General features: G+C 43.4%; 1 protein-coding gene across 1 annotated transcript in view; it reads right to left on the reverse strand.

Annotated features, from left to right (window-relative positions):
• GRIK3 (glutamate ionotropic receptor kainate type subunit 3) overlaps positions 1-23,128 on the reverse strand; it is a 792,036-nt gene that overhangs the window by 333,526 nt on the left and 435,382 nt on the right. Inside the window, exon 5 of the mRNA XM_077481789.1 lies at positions 22,662-22,715. Coding sequence (XP_077337915.1) covers positions 22,662-22,715 — 54 coding nt within the window. The remainder of the gene's footprint in view (positions 1-22,661; positions 22,716-23,128) is intronic.

The raw sequence follows: 23,128 nt of genomic DNA on the forward strand, positions 1-23,128 counted from the left end.
TAGGGTTCCTCCATCCTGCACAGCCAGTCCCCCAAAGTTTTTTTTTTACAACACCATTGGTCATAAACACTCTGATGTCATCCTATACAATGCAGGACCAGCAGACCTGCATTGCAAGTGAGGTCATTTTCTTGTATATGTTTATTATTTAGTTCCTTTTTCCTTAATGGGTGGATATTATCTAATATATTGGTTGCCTTGCTGACCTCCTTGATTACTCCTCCCCCACATGTGTGAAAGGTTCTTGCAGGGCCACAGCGGATTGCTATCTGGATTAGATACAATTGGTCAGGTGACCATCATATATTATTTTGTTGTGTATAAAAGACAGAATGCGATCGATATTCCTATGGCTATGATTAAGCACCATTAACGGTGCGAAACGTGTCCGATATCATCTGGACCTGTGTCTCCGATTGATGTATGGATCAAGCTTTATTCAATAAAGGCTTTTTTTGGAGTGCGGCTGTCTTTTTTCCATTTTTCTGCCATCGCAAGTGAGGACTCAGAGAGCACGCTCACAACCAAGAGTGTCAAAGAAAGAAGAGCACAGCTGCCAGGGAAGTAAGAGATAAGATGTATTTGATTTTTATGTTCCCCTTAAACAAAACAAAACTCCCTGATTGCAATGGCAATTTTCTTCCCATAGTTCAGCTTAACCACTTGCTTACTGGGCACTTAAACCCCACCAATTTTCAGCTTTTAGCTCTGTTGCACTTTAAATGACAATTGTGCGGTCTTACAACGCTGTACTTTTCCCACAAATAGAGCTTTCTTTTGGTGGTATTTGATCACCTCTGCGGTTTTTATATTTTGCTAAAACAGAATTTTTTTTAAAACATTTTTTTCTATATGTTGTTATAAAATTTTAAAACAGGTAATTTTTTCTTCATTGATGTACGCTGATGAGGCGGCACTGATGGTTACCAATATGTGGCAGTGATGGGCACTGATGGGTGGCAGTGATGGGCACTGATGAGTGGCAATAAGGGGCACTGATCGATTACACTGATAGGCAGCACTGCTAAGTGGAGCTGATTGGCACCACTGGTGGTCATTGCTAGGTGGAACTTATGGGCATTGATAGGTGGCACTGGTGGGCACTGGGGGCACTGGAAGGTGGCAATGGCAGGTGGCACTGGCAGCAGGTACTAGTGTGCAAAGATGAGGCATAATTGCCTCTTCCTCTTCGGGAATGATGTCCCTTGCAGATGAGCCAGTGATCGGCTTTTTTTACATCATCATCATCAAAAAAAGACTACCAAGCTTTTGTTTACATCATGTGATCAACTGTCATTGGCTGACAGCTGATCACATGATAAGGGCCCGGAACCCGGCCTCTTACTCAGATCGGTGATGACCTGAGTCTCAGTGATTCGTGATCACAGCACACTCCATGCATGCCCTGCAAGGCGCGTGCACAGGGGACGCCGTCATATGACGGCCTCCAGGAAATTCAGGCCCGTGCTGTGGTCATCATTCGGCTATAGCGTGGATGTCAAGTGGTTAAAGTAACAAATTGGGGACTGGGGTGAGCTAACAAGACAGAATTGTATAAGTGGATCTGGCTGCAGGTCAGAATACAACAAAATATTTGTTGCATGCTGCATTGCCCCAACCTGTGTGATATACTTCCTTTGGAAACCTCTTGTCACTTTCTACTTTTTATCTGTCATATTTCTCCAGATCATCCCTCAGCCCCCCACTCTGCTTTGTCCCCTTTCCCCCTCTGTTGTGTTTCACCCTTCTTGATACTATTTAATGAGGGTTTACTGTTTTCCTGTTGTTGGAACTGCATGTTTAGCTTCTGTATTGTTTATGTGCCCCAACTATTTAGTGTTGCTTCAGGCTAGTCTATGGGCACAGTATGAATGTGATTTGCTCATTTGTAGGAAATGGCATTATGTGTTGCATTTTTTTGCCATTATTCTATCTGAAGTTACAGGCATGCATCATACACATTGTTTGCTTAGTGTTAGGTAGCACAATGACATTTACAAAAATGTATTGTTCCAGCACCACGGCCATACAGAACCTAGCACAATTGCTATTTAATGTTCCCCTTTTGTGATGCCAGAACATTGTATCCAACCTTACTATTTGGCAAAACTGTGCATTTTGTAAAGCCAAATGTTAATACAAGGGACTGTGCTTTGACTCAGTAGCATTTAAATGCTTTCAGTATAGCGTAATAGGCCAATTCATTAATATCCCCAGGGCCTCGTAGTACTGAATCTTAGGCACACGCAGAACAAGCTAAGAACACAGCCCGAAGGAACTCTGCATTATAACATCACTCCTGCAATATATCTGTCACTGCTCACCAGTGGCGTTAATAGAGATTTCTTATCTACTCATTTATTACAAATCCCTTCCTTCTCCACCTCCGGGCATACCTCCACATTAAATGCATAAGTCGTAATTAATAGAAGGTTTTCCTCAAGCTTTCTGGAATAGATAATAATCAACATGAATTTGCTGGCTGTTGAGTTTATAAAGGATTCCTGAAGGATTTAAACTTAACTTTATAAAAATAAATATCAAAGCTGTATTGTGCAGAACATTGGCAGCTTTCTTTTTTCTTTTTAATATTTCAGATGATAAAAATGTGTAAAGGAAAAAAGACTCTAAGGACTATTTGTATAGCCCAAAGAAATATGATTTGCAGAATCATAAGAAACATAAGGTTTGTGCATCTGGCCCACCTTGCCATGTTTAACAACAGATTTATGAAATTATTAGATTTGCTTGAGTTTGAAAAAAGTTAGACTAATTGAGCTCATCCCCCCAATTCACAAATATTGCTGGCAAATTTGAACAACTACGGGCCTGATCAAGCACATGAGGAATTCTAAAGTGGCTTTTCATGCACTCTTATAATGTAATAAAATTGCTTGAGAGATCACTTTTGTGTACTTAAATGCTGCCATAGCTCAAATCTCAGTTTGACCAAGGGTTCAAGGGAGTTAATGGGTGACTGTGTTGCTGAGTAGTAAGCAGTAGTGACAAGTGAACTGCTACAGTTAGTCCCCTACATATGCATCTTCAAGTTGCGAACCTTCAAAGGCATGAACATATGTTTACATGTTCAATCGTGTGAGTTAGTTTTTTTCATGAATTATTTGTGTGATATGTGTTATAAACCTATTACAGTAATTTATTGGGTACCTAGGGTAACTTTGTTGGACTTTACAAACAAATTGGATGAACGAATTGGACAAACGTGCTCTCAGAAGAGAACTCGTTTGTATGTAGGGGACTTACTGTATTGTAAACTAAACCCACAACAGTAAAATCAGTCTGTATATGCAGCATAGCATGCTTGCTATACTCACTGCAGAACTTAAAGGGTTAATCCTCTGCATTGTGAAAAAAGGCTGTACACATAGATTCCCCTCTTCTGCACTGTCTATCTGGGGAGGGCCAGCTAACACAGGCAGGGTAGTTGATGTGTACATGCTCAGCTGTCTTTTAGGACAGAACATTTACTTGTTCTCAGCGCTAGCCAGGTCACATGATATTGACATCACACATGTGGGCGTGTATACAGCAGGCTGTAGTGGAAATCTCCTCCTTCCTGAACTCTCAACACTGGAGAAACTGTGCAGTTTATCACTGATCCTAGTATACAGATTATCCAAAAAGGTATAAAGTGGCAGTATTTTAATGTAAAAAGATTTATAAGCTGCAGGCACTGTGTGTGTGTGTGTGTGTGTGTGTGTGTGTGTGTGTGTATGGGTGTGTGTGTGTGAGGGGGGGGGGGACTATTTTTATATTACTGGGTTTAGTAACACTTTAAAGTCAGATTTCTCATTTTTTAACATTACCTTATTTATGCCCAGAGAGATAAAAAAAAGAAGAATGTCTGGATTATGACTAATTGGAATTCAGTCTAGATTACACTGATTTGCATGCTTACAAATTGAGCGTGAACCAGATGTATAAAAAATGTGCCCATCTATATTAAATTATTTCCTCGTTTGCAGACAGGCAAATGGAGTTTAAACTCAAAGAACAAAATGAATGGGGATGTGCATGGGAGGCTTTAGCATATTAGTTAAATAGTTACATAGTTACTCAGGTTGAAAAAAGACACAAGTCCATCTAGTTCAACCATAAAAAAAACAAACAAAAACAAATTATTTTAAAGAATTTGGATGCTTACAGGTAAAAGCAAAATAATAACACTGCAATAAAGACAGTCTGAATTAGCACTCATTATGATGGTCTATATAGCATATATGTTATTTTATGGGGAAGCAGAAAAAATAATTGCAAACTAATAAGTGCAGGGAATAACCAGGGGACATTTTTTTTTTCAATTTCTTTAATTTATGTATATCATATTTATATACAGTATATTAGTATAAAACAAATAATATATTTTTACAGTGATACTAAAGTCTCGTTTTTTTTTTTTTTGTTTCAAAATAACAAACATGGCATACTTAATTACTCTGTGCAGTAGTTTTGCACAGAGCAGCCCAGATCGTCCTCTTCTCAAGTCCATCGCTGACTCTTTTGGTCCATCCCTCCTGTCGAGTGCCCCCCCACAGCAAGAAGCTTGCTATGGGGGCACCCGAACTGAGCCACAGCTCTGTGTGTCCATTCAGACACTAAGCCATGGTTCGGCCCCTTGTGCAGAATACCTCGAGTTGCCATTTTGCATGGAAGCGGCATTCAAATTTTTTCGTGTTTTCAATAAATCACTAGCTGCAGACTATAATGTAAAATACATTTTTATATAATATTAGATTAAAAATGTGCTTATGTTAAAAAAAAAAATAATAATAATATATATATATATATATATATATATATATATATATATATATATATATATATATATATATGCAGGCCTGTGCAGGCCAGCCAAGTACCTCCACTCCAAACTCACTCATTTATGTATTAGGGATGAGCCAGAACATGCGAACAGACTGAAAGTTTGTGCGAACATTCGAACGCCATTAAAGTCTATGGGACTTGAACATGAGAAATCAAAAGTGCAAATTTTAAAGGCTAATATGCAAGTTATTGTCCTAAAAGGGGTTAGGGGACCCAGGTCCTGCCCTAGGGTACTAGTGATTTAAATAATGCTTAAAGTGAAAAAATTAAAGTGAAATATTCCTTTAAATATCGTACCTGGGGGGTGTCTATAGTATGCCTGTACAGTGGCATGTGTCTCCCATGTTTAGAATAGTCCCTGCACAAAATTACATTTCTAAAGGAATAAAAGTCATTTAAAACTGCTTGTGGCTGTAATGTAATGTCGGGTACCGGCAATATGGATAAAAATTATTGAGAAAAACGGCATGGATAACCCCCCAGCCCATTACCAGGCCCTTTGGATGTTGTGTGGCTATTAAGGGGAACCCTGCACCCAAATTAAAAGAAAGAAAAGGTGTGGGCCCTATATACTCTGAACAGCAGTATACAGGCAGTCCCCAGGTTACAAACAAGATAGGGACTTAGGTTTGTTCTTAAGTTGAATCTGTTTGTAATTTGGAACAGGTGCATTTTTTAAGTGTAGCTCCAGCCAAAAGCTTTTTGAATGTGCTCTTCTCTTTTAAGTTTTTTGGATAACAGGATAGGGTTATCATCACCCCTGTAACATTTCTTTTGCTGTATGTGCCCCTGTTCAGAAGATTTCACCTCACTTTCTGTCCCAATGACAATTGGATTTAGAAAATTTGGGGTTTTTAGGGAAACAAGAATTGGTGATAAAGCATCAGTGGAGACACCTTTTTCCACCTTTTTCCCATATTAAATCTTAAAGGAGAGAATTTCCCTTCCATGTTGTAAGTAGGAGTCGTTTTTAAGTCAGATGTTTGAAAGTAGGGGACCGCCTGTATATACTATATGGCCTACCCTATATACTCTGCAGAAATTTGGTCCTTAGGTGTTGGTAGTACCAGAACACTATAAGCCCTCACAGTTACTCTTGATGGGCGCTAGAACGGACCCTGCTGTGAAAAATATTATATCAAGAATTGTAATTATATGCCCCTGTTGAACAGGGTCAGAACAATTGGGCCTTTGGTGGTGGTGTGGTAGTGTTTCTAGAACACTGTAAGCCCTCACATTTACTCTTGGTGGGTGCAGGAATGGGCTCTGCTGTGAAATATTAGACTAAAAATTGTAATTACATGTCCCTGTTAAACAGGGACATAAAAAGTGGGTCTTATGCCACGTACACACGTAGCAGACTATCCGGCGGACTTAGTCTGGCGGACTTTCCGCTGGACTGTCCGCCGGACTTTCCGAACGAGCTACCTGCCGACACACTGCACTTTTGCAGTGGACTAATACGGCGTACTAAGTCCGCCGGACTATCCGCCGTACTTTTGAAATGAACGGACTCGCCCCCACACGAGGAGGAAAGTCTGCTCATTTTGAGCGCGTCTCCAGGTAGCCTGGTATGGACTTAAAGGGAAATCCCTACACTGAAAAATCTGTGTGGGGGTCCCCCCCAGGTCCATATCAGACCCTTATCCGAGCACGCTACCTGGCCGGCCAGGAAAGGGGGTGGAGACGAGCGAGCGACCCCCGCCTCCTGAGCCGTACCAGGCCGCGTGCCCTCAACATGGGGGGTGCCTTGGAAAAGGGGGGCCGCGCCCCCCCCCACCCCAGAGCACCTTGTCCCCATGTTGATGAGGACAGGGGCCTCTTCCCGACAACCCTGGCCGTTGGTTGCCGGGGTCTGCAGGCGGGGGGCTTATCGGAATCCAGGAGCCCCCTTTAATAAGGGGGCCCCCGGAACCCGGCCCCCCCACCCTATGTGAATGAGTATGTACCCCTACCCATTCACCTGTGAAAAAAAGTAAAAAAAAACAACAACACACAAGGGTTAAAATTGTTTATTGGACAGCTCTACAGCGTCTTCTTCCGTCTTCGGGGGTCTTCTCACCGGACTCCTCCACTATCTTCTGCTCTTTTGCTAGCTCTTTCGCTAGCGGAGGAGCCCGGCTTTCTTCTTCGCCGCCGCCCTCTTCTTCCGACTTCGGGGGGTCTTGTCCCCCTCTTGGGTTCTTCTTGCCTGGGACTGTGACATCATAATGGGTGGGGACATCATCCGGTGATGTCCCTATATAAGTCGCCGCGCGCCGCATCTCTAACTTTTTAGCACCCCCGGCTACCTGGAGACGGTAGCTGGCCCCGGCTACCTGGAGACACGCTCAAAATGAGCGGACTTTTCTCCGGGTGGGAGAAGTCTGTTCATTTCAAAAGTACAGCAGACTGGCACACACACGGCCGTACTGTCCGTCGAAATGCGAGTCAGGCGGACAGATTGGAGTGCAAAAATACTTTCTTAGTCTGCCAGACTTTTGGGTAAAAAAAAGTCTTAGTCCGCCGGACTTTTCCACCGGATTGCTTGATTGTGTGTATATGGCATTAGGCAGTGGTGGTACCACAAAACTGTAACTCCTCACAGATTCTGTTGTTGAGCGCAGGAATGAGCCCTGCTGTGAAATATTAGATCAAAAATTGTAATTGTTAAACAGGGGCAGAAAAATTGGGCCTTAGGCGGTGGTGGTGGTGACACTACACTATAAAGCCTCACAGATACTTTAATTCAGCACAGGAACGAGCCCTGCTGCAAAATATTACAGAAAAAATTGTAATTACCCACCCCTGTTAAACAGAGGCAGAAAAATTGGGCCATAGGCACTGGTTCTGGTGCCACAACACTGCAACCCCTCACAGATACTTTAGTTCAGTGCAGGAACGAGCCCTGCTGTTAAACCGGGGCAGACAAATTGGGCTTTTGGCACTGGTGGTGGTGCCCAGAACCAAAAATGTTCTTAGAAGCTATCAACATGAACATTGAGGAGGAATAGGATAATCACTCACCATAACAGGATAGTCACTCAGGATCAGCAAAAGCAGTCTTCAAGGGATCTCACATTCATAAAAAAAATAATCGGTTACATCAGCATCAGGTGCTTGGTAGCTGGTGATCCAAGACTTCATTTATATGAAGGTGAGCCGATCAACTGAGCCTATGGACAGGCACACTCTGTGATTGGTTGCAAAGCCTCCAGAAGCACTGAATGTGCATTCAGATAGAACGCTAGATGCAGAACAGGCCAGTAGCTCAATTGCATACTGTGCAAGCTCTGGCCAGTGACCCATCTTCAAGACCCAGTAAACAAGTGGATTTTCAGTTGGAAAGGTCTCCAAGTCTAATCTTGCCCCAAGGTATTCCTGCACCATGTAAATCAGATGCTGCCAATGGTTGCTGGAACCAATTAGACCTTGGGGCTGCGGACTAAAAAATTGTCTGAACGCATCAGTCATATGGCCACCTTCTACACCGCTTTTTCTGTGACTGACCGAAGCCTCAGCAGCATGTTGTCCATGAGGACCAGGAAATTGTAACCTCCCAGGCCCTGGAAATGCATTGCACAAACCTTTCTGCAAGGCCTCCCAAAGATGTTTCATCCTCTGCTGTAACATGGATCAAGAAGGCTTGCCAGCCAGTACCGATCCCTCTCCTTGATACCACGAATCCGAGGATCCTTTCACAGGCTTTGCAGGATCAGGGAGGCCATGCAGCATAGGTTTCCTGAAGCATTCTGTCTGGAGTCTTCTGGGTCACTAAGGATGACATAATCATCAGCCACCTCCTCCCAGCCACGTACAAGTCCATAAGTTTCTGGAAACTGAAAACGATCCCTTGAATACTTCTGCTGATGCTGAGTGCTAGGCTCTACCTCCATGCTGACACAATCCTCATCCTCCTCCTCATCTTCCTGTGTGATAGGCGGGCCTGCAGGAATACTGTCTGGATAAAGGGGGCCTTGAGATGTAAGGAAGTCCTCCTCTTCCCTCTGTTTTGCCTCAAGTGCCCTGTCCATTATTCCATGCAGCGTGTGCTCCAACAGAAAGACAAGTGGGACAGTATCACTGATGCATGCACTGTCACTGCTCACCATCCTCGTGGCCTCCTCAGATGGTGACAGGACAGTTCATGCATGCTTGATCATTAACCACTGGTGTGGCGAAAAAAGCCAAGCTCCCCTGACCCTGTCCTGGTGCCATACTCGCACAGGTATTCATTGATGGCCTGCTGCTGCATGTGCAGCTGTTGCAGCATTGCCAACATTGAGTTTCACCTGGTGGGCATGTCACAGATGAGGCGATTCTTGGGCAGGTTGCATACCTTTTGAAGGTCAGCCAGCCGAGCACTGGTATTATATGACTGGTGGAAATGCCCACAGACTTTCCTGGCCTGCCTCAGGAGATCCTGTAAGCCCAGGTACCTGCACAAGACTCCACCAAATTAAGGAAGCGAGCCAAACAGGGAACATGGATCAAGTGTCCCTGTCAGAGGGCAGAGAGGAGGTTGGTGCCATTGTCGCCAACCACCATTCCTGCCTCAAGCTGGCGTGGCATCAACCACCTCTGAACCTGCCCCTGCAGAGCTGCCAGAATTCTGTCCCCTAAGCAGACCAACTCAAGCACCGCATGGCATCTTTTTGGCATCTTGAGTGCTTGCGTAGCCCCTAGAATGCCTATGGAGCACCGCTGGTTTCGAGGACAAATTTGCACAGGAAGAGGCCATAGAGGCCATAGAGGAAGAAAAAGAGGAGGGGTGGAGGAGAGAGCTGTGGCAGAATCACCACTACCAGCATTTTGGAGGCGTCGTGGCGGAACAAGCTCCAACATTACTTCACCCTGTCCTGCATCCTTTCCAGCTGCCAGCAGTGCACCATGAAAGATTACTGTATTAGACATACAGTTCGGGAGGAACTGATGCAGCACATTGGAGAGAGCCAGCAAAGCTCTGCTGGGAGAGTGCAGTTTCCCATGGCAATGGGAGGAAGATTGCCAAAGGAAAGGCTACGGGGGATATGTGGATCAGAATCCACCCAAAGGTTCTGCAATTTGGCTAGAGATAATGTTCCTAGGCAGAAGTCTTTATCTGCAGGCCCAGATTCCTGTTCAAATATGTTTTCAGTCACCCCTGGCAACAAGGAGGAGTATCCTGTTTTGTCTGCGGGGGGTGCTAAAAAGTTAGAGATTCCTGCTGTAATTTCATTCCATGGCCACCAGGGAGAGTTGGCCAATAAAAGTGTAGCAGAAGACTGGTTCATGAGACATCATACTCAAATGACAATGGTGACCCCTACTACTGTGGTTGGTAAGATTGTCTGTCTGTGATAAAGCTGGATCTGCTGAGTTTATGTTCAAAAGGACTGGTAATGAGACTGTCCATGATGATGTGAGTGTGACCCCAGTTAGTGGGGCCACTGAATGTGCTCTTCAGAGTGACTTTTCCCTGTGCAGTACCATGTACAGTGGTGAGGCAGGGGTTAAAGTCAAGCTTGCACCTGTGCATGCTTCTCAAGAGGGGAATAGTGAAGTGTCTAATGTCTGCCAGTCCCAAGTTGGCGGTGGGCTAGGACAAACTGCAAGAGCTAAAAATGCTGTAAATGTTGATCATGAAATGTTTGCTGTTGGGAAAACCTCAGGTTATTGCAAAGCAAAGGTTGTGGTTAAAGATGGACCATTGCCCATAGCAACTGATGGTAAGACAGCACAGTTGTCCCTTAAATTCCCCAGGAAATGTCATGTATTGGAGCCCTGGACAACTGTGGTTTGACTCTGGTGAGGCAGAGTGAAACTACACCTTTTAATGAGAAGTGCAATCTACTAATACTGAAAGTGCGCAGGTAAATAGTGGGTTAATACAACCTGTGGAAAATGTAAAGGTGTGTAAGGTTTATGAAGCGCCACGAGTAAGGTGATTGATGTGGTGTATTGCAACCTGTTGTGTTAGAACATGTATTACCAAAGTCTGACATGATTCACAATGATGTGTGTAATACGTCTGCAACTAAGCCCATCTGTTCTTATGTGTTTCCTTGGGCAGATGGATAGGGGCTGAGAAGTACTGGAGAATGGAGCACACATACAATGGATTGAGATAGTTGGCATAAAAATGTAATCTCCATGACAAATAAGGCTTTTATGGACAAACATAAGGTGGACACTGTTTCTGCTGTGCCAGCAGGAGGGACCACAGGACAGCTTGTACCTGAGGGTGCAGTGGCTGCTGTAGGGGTTAACCCTCATAAGAAAGATGGATCAAATAAGGGCAGCACACAGCAGACACTTTGTCCATGACACACAAAAGTCATGTTGGCATGGAGTGACATTGTCACTGGTAATGTTCTGGAGCAGTTAATTGATGCTGAGCCTGAGAAGTTGGGTATGAGTCTAGCACCTGGCAGCACTCTGGTAGAGCATCAGGCTGTGGTTGTCTCCAGCTGGCAGGAGGTTCTGTTAAACGTTGCAACTTCTCAAGTCTCAATAAGCGAGTCTGTCTGCATTCCCAGTGTCATGAAATTCCCCAGGACAAACTTGGATCTGGAACCAAGGGTCTGGGTCATAACAAAAGTATTAAAAGAGATGCTTGAACTTTGGGATGTGCAGCCAATCTATACTAGGGTGTCTCCTCCACAGTCAGACAGTATGGTACTGTGGAGTACCACTAGGTGGAGCACTGAATGGCAGGCAGCGCAGAACAAAGGAACACAAGACAGAAATGGTTTATTTCTGAATTTATTACTAGTGTTAAAAGTTGCCTCTGGGTATGCTGCTGGATTACTTCCTGCACAAGAGGTATGTGGGAGATTATTTGGAGAGAAGGAAGTCAGGTGAAACCATTTCTGCTGCTATGATCCAGGGTGGTGCTGATCAGTTGTTGGTTAAAGGGGTGCATTTATTGTAGCAGTGGCCAAATCATATGAGATGGAAGGGCCAAGTGTGGACCAGAAAACAGCAGAGATCCTGACCGGGGCTCGGACGGATGTGATTAAAGAGACTGGGAACACCAGTACAATAATAGGTTTATGTGACAAACCTGATGAGGTCCCTGAGACAGGGGAGTGTATAACAAGTACGGTAAAAGTTGTATGTGGATCAGATGAGAGCTTGTCTGGTCAAGATGTGGATAGAAACCCAGGTTGTGTTGGAAAAGGTCAGGTGGTAGGACAGCTGCCTGCAGAGTGGGTGACATCTGGGGAGGTGGCATCTAGTGGTGTGCCCATGGGTGATGGTTTCCCTCCAGTGTGTGTGCCTTCTGCAAACACTGCCCTAACAAACCCTGGGAAAATAGTTGATGACATTTGCAACATTGCTAGGTGTGATGTTGGTCTGAATATGTCTGTTATTAATGAGCCGATCAGTGTGTTAATGGTACATGAAAAGGTGGTGTCCAAAGGTACAGGTAAACACGGGAAACAATTAGTTACTGCTGAGTGATGTACCAGAGATAAAAGGAGTGGTCCCTTTAAGAACACCATAGAAATAGCCCCCCTACAGTCTTAGGACAGTAATGCTTAGAGAGGTATTGGCAAACCTGGGAGCCTGAAGTCTGGCGGTAGGAGGGTTGTTTGAAAGGCCAGGGGAGACGTTAAAATTTCAGAAGAGAAAGTGCTTTTGGAAGAGTTGTGTTGTGTTGTGTTTTTGTTGTGTTTTTTTTTATTGACACTTTTGTCCCCCACCCTATTCACATAGGGTGGGGGGCCGGGATCTGGGGCCCCCTTATTATAGGGGGCTCCTGGATTCCAATAAGCCCCCGCCCGCAGACCCCGACAACCAACGGCCAGGGTTGTCGGGAAGAGTCCCTTGTCCTCATCAACATGGGCACAAGGTGCTTTGGGGTGGGGGGCAGCAGGGCGCCCCCCTTTCCCCAAAGCGCCCACCCCCCCCCTGTTGAGGGCATGCGGCCTGGTACGGTTCAGGGGGGGCGCTCGCTCGTCCCCACCCCCTTTCCTGACCGGCCAGGCTGCTCGGATAAGGGTCTGGTATGGATTTTGGGGGGTCCCCCACACAGTTTTTTCGGCGTAGGGGGGTTACCCTTAAAATCTATACCAGACCTAAGGACCTGGTATGCTCCCGGAGGGGGAGCCCATGCCGGTTTTTTATTTAAAATTTGGCGTGGAGTTCCCCCTCAAGAGCTGATTATTCTCTGATTGGCCATTGTCAATGTCGACTGGCCTGGGGCGACTTAAAGTCATATTGTAAGTCACCCCAAGTCGTGTTGCAGTCACTCCAAGTCGCGCTGTTATTCATACTCAAGTCGTGTCCAAGTTGCCTCCAAAAGTCGCACTGGAAGTCATGTTGCCCCTGTGTGAATGGAGTCTTAACCACTTGCAGACCGGACCATTTTGCTGGTCAAAGACCAGACCACTTTTTGCGATTCGGCACTGCGTCGCTTTAAAAAAATTGACGTCCTTTTTTTCCCACAAATAGAGCTTTCTTTTGGTGGTATTTGATCACCCCTGCGGTTTTTATTTTTTGCGCTATAAACAAAAATAGAGCGACAATTTTGAAAAAAAAACACATTATTTTTTACTTTTTGTTATAATAAATATCCCCCAAAAATATATAAAAAAAATTTTTTTTCCCTCAGTTTAGGCCGATACGTATTCTTCTACATATGTTTGGTAAAAAAAATCGCAATAAGCGATTATTGATTGGTTTGTGCGAAAGTTATAGCGTTTACAAAATAGGGATAGTTTTATAGCATTTTTATTAATAATTTTTTATTATTTTTTTTTTTACTAGTAATGGCGGCGATCAGCGATTTTTATTGTGACTGCGACATTGTGGGGGACCCATCGGACATTTTTGACACATTTTTGGGACCATTGTCATTTATACAGTAATCACTGCTATATAAATGCAGTGATTCCTGTGTAAATGACACTGGCAGTGAAGGGGTTAACCAGTGGGTGGCAGTGTAGGGGTTAAGTGTTCCTAGGGGTGTGTTACTAACTGTGGCGGGGTTGGGCTTTCATTTAGTGAACACTGATCTCTGCTCCAATCACATGGAGCAGAGATCAGCGTCACTAGTTGCTAGGCAGAATGGAGAAATGCTGTTTACTCGGCATTTCCTCCATTTGGCCGCTCCGTGAGAGGATCGCGGGGATGCCCGCGGCGATCGAGTCCGCGAGTCCCGCGACCGGAGTCACGGGGGTCCCGACGGCGGCGCGCTCCCGATGGCAGGGCGGCATTGAATATTGGACGTACCTGTACGCCAATATGCCTGCCCGTGCCATTCTGTCGACGTACATCGTCGTGTGCTGGTCGGGAAGTGGTTATTTTAGTATTTTATTTAGTATTAGTATTAGTATTTTAGTATGCAAAATGATACTTAATAAAACTTTTGAGAGATTCATAGACAACTGATGTTTGATAAAGGTAGTAGATAAAAAAAAAAAAAAATATTTGGTCTATCTAGTCCAAGGTTTTTCCCTGAATATTGTTAAAAAAAATAACTGTCAACTGTCCCACAGAATCACCGAATACTTCCAGCAGAGAAAGACAAAGTGGTCTGTCTATCTAGTCTGCCCACACTGTATATAATTGCAGAATGCAATTTAACATGACAAGAACTACACTAGCAGTAAAGGCGAAAAGTATCCATGTTTAATAAAAATGCAATCATAAATGTTCAAAGCATGTCTTGCCTGGATAATGATCAGATGTGTGCATTTTATCTATAGTTCTGACAGTCAGCAGAATCAGAGCCATTGATGTCTCCACAGGAGATGAATTTCAACGTTGCATGCCAGGACAGATATTATGGACCGTTGAGCCCATATGCTAAACAGTCACAAGTCGTTATGTTCATTTATCAAATGCTCAATATTTTCTATTGCAGAATGTTTCTATTACAAATTACATTTTTTTTTTATCTTAATTTTAGCACTCTTCTACAGTTTAAAGAGACCTTGTCGCCACTCCATTCATTTCAACAAAAAGTCCTATAAGATTATATGTAAATTTAACATATTTTATGCATGCTATTTACCTGGAAAAGTTTTCCTTGTTTAGACATTTAAAATCCCTGAGTAGCTTCTGGCCACTACCATCTTAGATTGGATGTCAGCAGCCCCAGCAGATTCATAGCTGTTGCTCTATGGTATTCCTCTTTGACCCCCAGCTAGCAAATTGACACCGCATCAACAATCTTGGTAAAGAGCCTATGACACTCTTTACCATGTGATCAGTTGTGTGAAATCACAGCTTAACACAGTGTAAATAATAAATTACGGTTATTATCTTTCCTTTCCTCACACTGACAGCATGTGAGGATAGAAGAGCTGATACACGCCTTTCCTCACAAGGGAGATCTTCCCCATCGGTAATGCCTGTGAATGGCCACCGGTGATGCCCACCAATGCCCACCAGTGATGCTTAACAATGCCAAACAGTAGGCATCACTCAGTACCTATCAGTGCTGCCTTTCAGCACCCATCAGTGCATCAGTGCCTCCTCATCAGTGCCGCCTATAACTGCCATCTACCAGTACCTTGGGTGCCAAATCCGCACTCCACTGAAGGCGATGGGAGCCGAATAAAAAAAAAACAGTTCTTATATTTTCTAGGCTAATTATTAGGCAAGGGATTATCAAGTAAATGACAATGGGGGCTATTCACTACCCGAGGAAAATGTAACAAAGCAAAACAAAAATAAAAAAAAGCATGCCTGCCTGGTGGTTAGCAACGACTTTAATGATGCTTAAAAATGCTAAATTCATTTAAATAATATGCCTGAGGCTCGGTTCACACAGGGGTGACTTCTCCAGGCGACTTCGCCGCCTGACAAGTCGCGCTCCGTTCTGTACTACGGAACCATTCTAATAGGAGCGACTCAAGCCGCTCCGACTTAGAAAAAAGGTTCCTGTACTACTTTTGCGGCGACTTCGGGCGACTTGCATTGACTTCTATACAGAAGTCGTTTTGCAAGTCGCCGCTGATCGTGTGCAGGTCGTGGCAGGTCGCGGCGCTGCAAGTCGTGCCACCCGCTGTGTGAACCGAGCCTTAGGGATGCTCTTAACTTGCCTGTGAAGTGCCTCAGTTCTACAATATACAGTATAAACCTGCTAAAGCAAAATTTATATTTACACAGAGAAAAATGCAGTTTAAATTGCAGGTAAATGGCAATTCCAGTATCTTCCTTCTGATTGTAAACAAACGGCTTGGAATTCCTTTCAACTATAAAAGACCCTTACCCTAGACAGGGGGCTGGTTTAGAAGTTTGGGACCCAAGAAAAACATTTTTAAATGGTATCTCTCCTGTGAATAACAGATCTTGCTAATGACAGCTAAATGTAAACATAGGGACAGGGTCTCCTGGGTGAAATCATTGACCATATATGTTAAAGTCCATATCTGGATAATGACATCATGCATGGCTCCTTTATTTATATTTAGTTGTTATCTATCAGGGCTATCAGTCAAGGAAAATAAGTTATCAGGATCAGATCTTGTCAGTGGTTGGAGGGTATTGTTTTAGGTGGGTCAGCAGATGTTATTCTCTGATGTGATTGATGTGGATCTGCATGGATAGATGACATGATTGATGGTGGATTTATATTGTGGAATTCTTTCCTAATTAAAGGAAATATTCACTGTTTAGTTTATTTTTTCTTTAGTTTATTTGTAAATGAGTAGGGGTACTATGTATCCCATTGTCATTCACATAGACAGGCTGGTATCTGGGTATTGTTCCAGATACTGATTAATCACCACCCTCAGTCCTCCACAACCACTGGGCTAGGGTTGTGGAGAAGAGACACTTGTCCTCATCAACAAGGGGACTAGGGGCTTTGCCAGGGGGTCCTCCCTGTCAAGGTAACTCCCATATTCAGGATATGTGGCCTGGTATGGTTCAGGAGGGAGAGGCAGATGCTGCTCACCCTCCCACCCTTTCCTGGCCTGCTAGGTTGCATGTTCGGATAAGGGTCTGGTACAGATTTTCAGCGAGACCCCACGCCCCTCTTAAAAATCATATCAGACCTAAAGGCTCTGGTATGAATTGTGAAGAAAACACCACGCTATTATCATTACAACCATCCTGGCTGCTTTGGTTATATGAAAAATATAAGAAAAAATCGATGCACTTACTCACATTCCCTCCAAAGTGTACATCACCACTGCGCTACAATTACTCACCACCTATAACCCCAACTGCTACTTATACAGAAATTATATCAAATCAGTGTGATAATTCTCCTTTAAGGCAAGAAAATTATGTGACACGTAGCGCTTGATAAGTGAATACTTAAACTTACACTACCTAAAACAAAAATAGCACTCATATACACACCCGTAAGTACTGTATATATATAAAGTGCTACACGTGCAAATATGTGTGTATCAATATCACACAAGAAATATATATACCTAAAATAATAAATATATACCCATATATGTATACTCAAATATATAAAAAACACTGAGTAACCAAATATTCCAGTGAAAATAAATTTTGAAAAACAGAAATGATCAAAATGTAAAAATTAAAAATACATCAAAATCAGTGAACCAATAAGTAAAAAATATATAAGGAGGAATCAGGATACCGGAAGTAACGTCCGAGACACGTACAGAACGCTCGGCTGTATCTGTTGTGAATTTTTTATCGTTTGTTTGTGAGTACCTCTCCGTTTTCTTGGTTTTATTAATAAAAAGTATATACGTACTTCACCATTGGAGCCTTCCCTTTCCTTTTTACGAGATCCTGTTTTTCTAACAATGGATGTGGGGACAAGATTCATAATCTGGTAGCAGGGGGACACCGCCTGGATTATTTGAGATCCTGTTTTCTCTGCTGTTTACCTTACAGCAGTGCCACTTTATTTAATGTGTGTGGAACACTGAAGAGGCACAAGAGCGTGTACACACTGTGTTTGTTGGCACCCTGTACCTGGAGAAGCACCTTACGAATCACGTGGCACTTTATATATGCTTTATATTTTATTTTATTTTTTATGAGACCTGTTTTTTACTCTATTCGTATGTTTCAATTGCACTGTGTGATTCACATATATGTTTTGCTATACCAGCTGTGTGTCTGAGGTATAAGTTTGTTTGCATTATATACTTTCACTGGTTATGTGATTGTGAACTATTGGAGCGCTGGACACTTTAATATTGTGCATATATTGGATGTTTATTTTAGTTTAGCACTTGACACTTTATTCACGGATTATGTTTGGTCACGATAGTTGGGTTACACTATTGTTTAATTATATGCAATTTTATATGCAATTAATAATAAGCACTAGGCACTTTATATTTATTAATTTATTTATTTTAAGGGAGCGCAGCACCATTTATTTGATTTTGATACACGTCTTTCAGTGGTAGGGTCTATACCTCTGTCGGTGTTCTGTTGCAACCCACTCTTAGCATCTAGTTAGATTCTATGTGATAGCGCGGGGATACTCTAATTTTATCTAAAAAATATATAATATATCAGTCCAAATAAATAGGATCCAAATAATAAAGTCCACATGAAAGGTGATAACCAGTGTCCAAATAACATGTAGCACTTTATATATATACTTACAGGTGTATATGAGTGCTATTTTTGTTTTAGGTAGTGTGAGTTTAAGTATTCACTTATCGGGCACAGGGAAGGCAGTGATGTGACGCCAGAGCGTTGGGGGAGGAGCCTGACGCGGCGGCCGTGAGGGCTGAGAGAGACTGCTATCCACGGTGGTGGAGGAACCAGATGGAAGACCGGGGACACAGCGTGGAGGCCCCTCATTAGGACGATCTGTCTCCCCCCCAGAGCAGGTTGAGACCGTTGTGGAGAGCGGTAGTGGCAGGTGAGAGCGGCCGTACAACCTCCGGACGGGAGATGTAAGCAGGAGATTCAACTGCAGCTGGTGAGAGTAACCCCCCCTCCCCTCCCTCCCTCCCTCTCCCTCCGGGACGAGACAACTTGCACAAAGTGACTTGGACACAGTGAAAAAGTCAGCGGCAGCTGGAGAGGGCAGCTCTCCCCCCTGATAAGGAGGACTGAAGCTGACAGGATAATAGGTGATCCCGTCCCTTATCTGTCGGCTGTGAGACCTGTTGTGTTGTGTATCCATTCCTCTGCCCTCTCTACCTCCCCCTTCTTGGACGCTAAAGCTGTTTGCATGCCTGATAATTAACCCTTGAGATGTTCAAGAGCAAGACAGAACAAGTGCTTGTGAGATATACAGCGAAGGTTAAAAATGCTTATTGGTGACACTAATACACGCACTAATACATGCAGAGACAATGTTCATATAGCAACTGTATTGATATGAATAAATGAGCAAAGTTAAGAACCTGTGGGAGAAAAAAGGACTGTCATTAAATCTTCTCTAGGATATGTGAAGATAAATGAAGTTTTTTTTGTTTTTTTTTTTCTTCCTGTGCTGCTTTCCTAAAAATACCAGCTTGAAGTAAGTCTCCCCTGGCATATTATCTATGGAATATATATTAATGGATATTAAGCAATAGCTCAATAGCTCAAAAAAAAAAAAAATAGGGGGGAGACGGTTTAAAGAAGTAATCTGCATGAGAGACATACTGAGCTTGAACACATCTGTGGGTAACCCATGAGCACGTATATACATCTATTGCACTCGCATAGAACAGAGTTATCGACTATCAAAGAGAGGTCTCTCCCTTCTTTTTTTGTCTGGAAACATACACAAGGAAAGGAGGAGGGGAAGGAGGAATATATTATAAATCCCAGAGGGATAAGCACACGGGAGAGGGGTAAGCCGGAGGGGGTGTGAGCCCTAAAGAAATAATGAAAGGCCGATCCCAAAAAGTAACAGAACCCAAAACCCCCAGAGAAAGTTTAAATTCAAGTGCAAACGCAAGCTCAATCCAGAAATATTTAACAACTAAAGAAGGGAACACCAGAAGTCCCAGTATGGAAAAAAAAACAGCTCAGGTAAACAAAGGCGCAAGAAAAGAGGCAGCTAAATTAAAGGGGGCCCAAGGAGAAAAGATACAGGAGAACATGGGAATAGAGACGGAGATTACAGAGGGGGAAGATCTGAGGAGTGAATCCCTAATGCCTACTAAGTTGGATATGTTAGCAATGTTCGAGAGAATGGAAAACCTGATAAAAAGTGAGGTCTCCAACGTACGTATGGATTTGGGACATCTGTTAAAAAGGGTAGAAGAGGTAGAAGAGAAAGCGGAGAGACAAACACTGGAGATAGCTGGGCTAAAAACACAAATGAAAGAGCTGCAAAGACAACAGAAAGAATGTTGTTATAAAATGGAGGCGCAAGAAAACCAAAATAGGCGCCAAAATTTGAAGATAAGGGCTATACCAGAGCAAAATGGAGAAGATCTGGAGGAAAAAATGAAGAGGATATTTAACCCCCTACTGGAGAGAGGAGAGGCAGAAAAGATAAAAATTGATAGAGTACACAGAGTGAGGAAACCACCTGGGCTAAAAGAGGACATGCCACGGGATGTGCTTATTAAGTTCCATAAGTACTCAGACAAAGAAAAAATATGGAATAATCTTAGGAAGGGACCTCCTCTACAGTACGAACAAAAGACTTTACAAGTGTTTGCGGACTTATCAGCGGAGACCCTAATAAGAAGAAGAAAGCTCAAACCACTGCTGGATCAACTAAGAGAACTAAACATTAGATATAGCTGGGGTTTTCCCGCAGCATTAATAGTACACAGAGATGGGAAGACAGTAAGGTTGAGATTTTTGGAAGATATGCAGGACTTTTGTAAAAACCTACAGATACCAATTCCAAAAGAGTATGAAGGGTTAATAAGAGAGGAGCTACCGGGGGGAGAGGGGGGGTGGCGGGGGGTATAGGGAGGGGGGGGAGGGAAGAAGTAGTAAAAAGGCTGCTCTAAAGTTATGGAAGTACATTGAGGTGGTGGAAGCTGTTTACTGGGGGGGGGGGGTGGGGGGGGCTGGGGAAGGGTCTCTCTCTTTAGGGCCCACCCCGGGATCCCAGGACCCGGGGAGGTGCACACGGGGCGCCGGGTTGGGGTCTCCACCTCAAGGGAAGAGGTGCAGACACCAGGACGGGGATATATCCAGGTTGGATGCAAGAGGCCCGGAGATGGGCCATGGGGGGGATGAGGGTGGGGGGGTGGGAGAGGAGGGTGGGGGGGGCGGGGGAGGAGGGGGGGGAGGGAGAGAGGAGAATAACCTATAGCTCAAGATTTCGAGTAAAGGGCATTATTTGGGTTCCAACATGACAATGGTAAACTGTGTGTCGTATAATGTGAGAGGTCTAAATGTAGCTAACAAACGGTTTAAGATACTAAGAGAATTGGAGCAACTTAATGCAGAGATCGTGTTCTTACAGGAAACGCACTTAACCCATGAAAGTAAAATTAGACTGTACTCCCCAAGATACCCGACCTGGTTCTATGGAGACTCAGTCTCAAGTAGAACAAGGGGGGTAGCAGTGGGGATAGGCCGGGATATCCAATTTATAGTAGAGGGCAGGATGGGAGACCCGGAAGGGAGGTTCCTGTTTCTAAAAGGAAAACTATGGGGAATAAAATATACCTTGGCAAATATATATAGCCCGAATAAGAATCCAATAACTTATCTGAGAAAGATACTGGGAAAACTTTGGGAATTTAAGGAGGGGAGGGTGATTGTGGCAGGAGACCTGAATTTTCCGATAAATCCGAGACTGGATAGTTCGTCCCATGCACGGGAGACGGCGAACATGCAGCGAAATGTAATTAAACAATGGATGACCGAATTACAGCTGATAGATGTGTGGAGAATACAACATCCGAAGAAACGAGATTATTCGTTCTACTCCCCCGTGCATGGGACGTACACCAGGATAGATTATTGGCTGGTGGAACATCAGCTATTGGAGGAAGTGGTAGATACGGACATCGGAACTAGGACTCTGTCGGACCACGCGCCTGTAACCATGAGAATTAAAATCCCAGAGGTAAAGAAACCCCCGTTTACCTGGAAACTAAATAAAGATCTATTAGACGTAGAAGGAGAGGAAACAATAAGAAAGGAGCTGCAATTTTTTTTTGCCTCAAATGGGAAGGACGAGATGGCGGAGAACATACTATGGGAGGCCCATAAGGCTTACATAAGAGGAATATATATCTCACTTGGGGCAAAAAGAAAAAAAGAAAGGAATAAAAAGGTAAAGGAATTAAGAGAAGAAATTAGGAGATTAGAATTAAAACACAAAATAGAGAAACAAAATGGAAAGGGACAGATACAGGGGCTACAACGGAATCTAGCTATAAAAAAACTAGAGCTGGAGGAAATAATAGAGCAAGAAGTAAGGAGAGAATATCATAAAATAACGAAAGAGCGATATTTCTTGGGAAACAAGAATGGCAAGAGTTTAGCTAGGATATTGAGGAAAAAGAAAGCAAAAAATTATATTGAGAAAATAATAGATAAAAAAAACGAGATCAAGTATTCACTTATCGAGCATTACATGTCACATAATTTTCTTGCCTTAAAGGAGAATTATCACACTGCTTTGGTTATATAGCTGGGGATTCACAGACAGTAAATGAATGGGGCCAGGTGACATCACTTTTTGCCAAGGATGCAGCAGGTGTTGCCACCTGCTGTTTCCTTACCATCCTTGATAGCAGAAGAAGGAAGCTGTGATATACAGTATAGTAGTGGGAGAAAGACCCATTACTATGTGAACACACACCTGAAAAAGCAAAGGCCAGTTCAAACCTGTGTTTAGACTGAACTGAGAGCTCATATCTAGTTCTTCAATGTTAAAGCAGTCATAACTTCAAACCCCGGCTCTTTAAAACAGTCAGGCTATTGAGAAAATTAAGTCTTAATAATGGTATATTTAAAAAGGAACACATACTTACCAGTGTTGTAAAGATGTAGTGATAGTATTCTGTCATCATGCCCATTGCCATGGCCTGCAAAAAAGAGTAAAGAGATAAAACAGTACTACTATAGTTCTACTACACACATTTTTATAAAGCAAAGCCCAATTAACATGTATTAGTGTAAACCAGTTAGGCTGTATATAACATAATGCATATTTCTTTTTTTAGTTACTATGTGCTACAACAAGGTTTAAATACCCTGTGCTGGCAACCCGCTGGAAAATCAGACCACTTGTCTGGACATGGATCACCTACTGGTGGCACTGTGCTTTCCAGAGTTGGGGGTTGTAGTTCTGGTGTCCACCAGCGGGTGTCTCTCAGAAGCCAAAAGATTCCACCTGATGCTGGTTGCTGGGAGGGTATTTAGTCCCTCCTGTACAATAACTCTTCACTTCAGCGCCTAGAGGCGATTCAGTTCGCATTGTGTGCTATACAAGTATTTC

The sequence above is a fragment of the Lithobates pipiens genome, unplaced genomic scaffold (genome assembly GCF_037356315.1).
Source record: "Lithobates pipiens isolate NorthernLeopardFrog02 unplaced genomic scaffold, aLitPip1_a1.2 Scaffold_16, whole genome shotgun sequence".
Taxonomy (NCBI): Eukaryota; Metazoa; Chordata; class Amphibia; order Anura; family Ranidae; genus Lithobates; species Lithobates pipiens.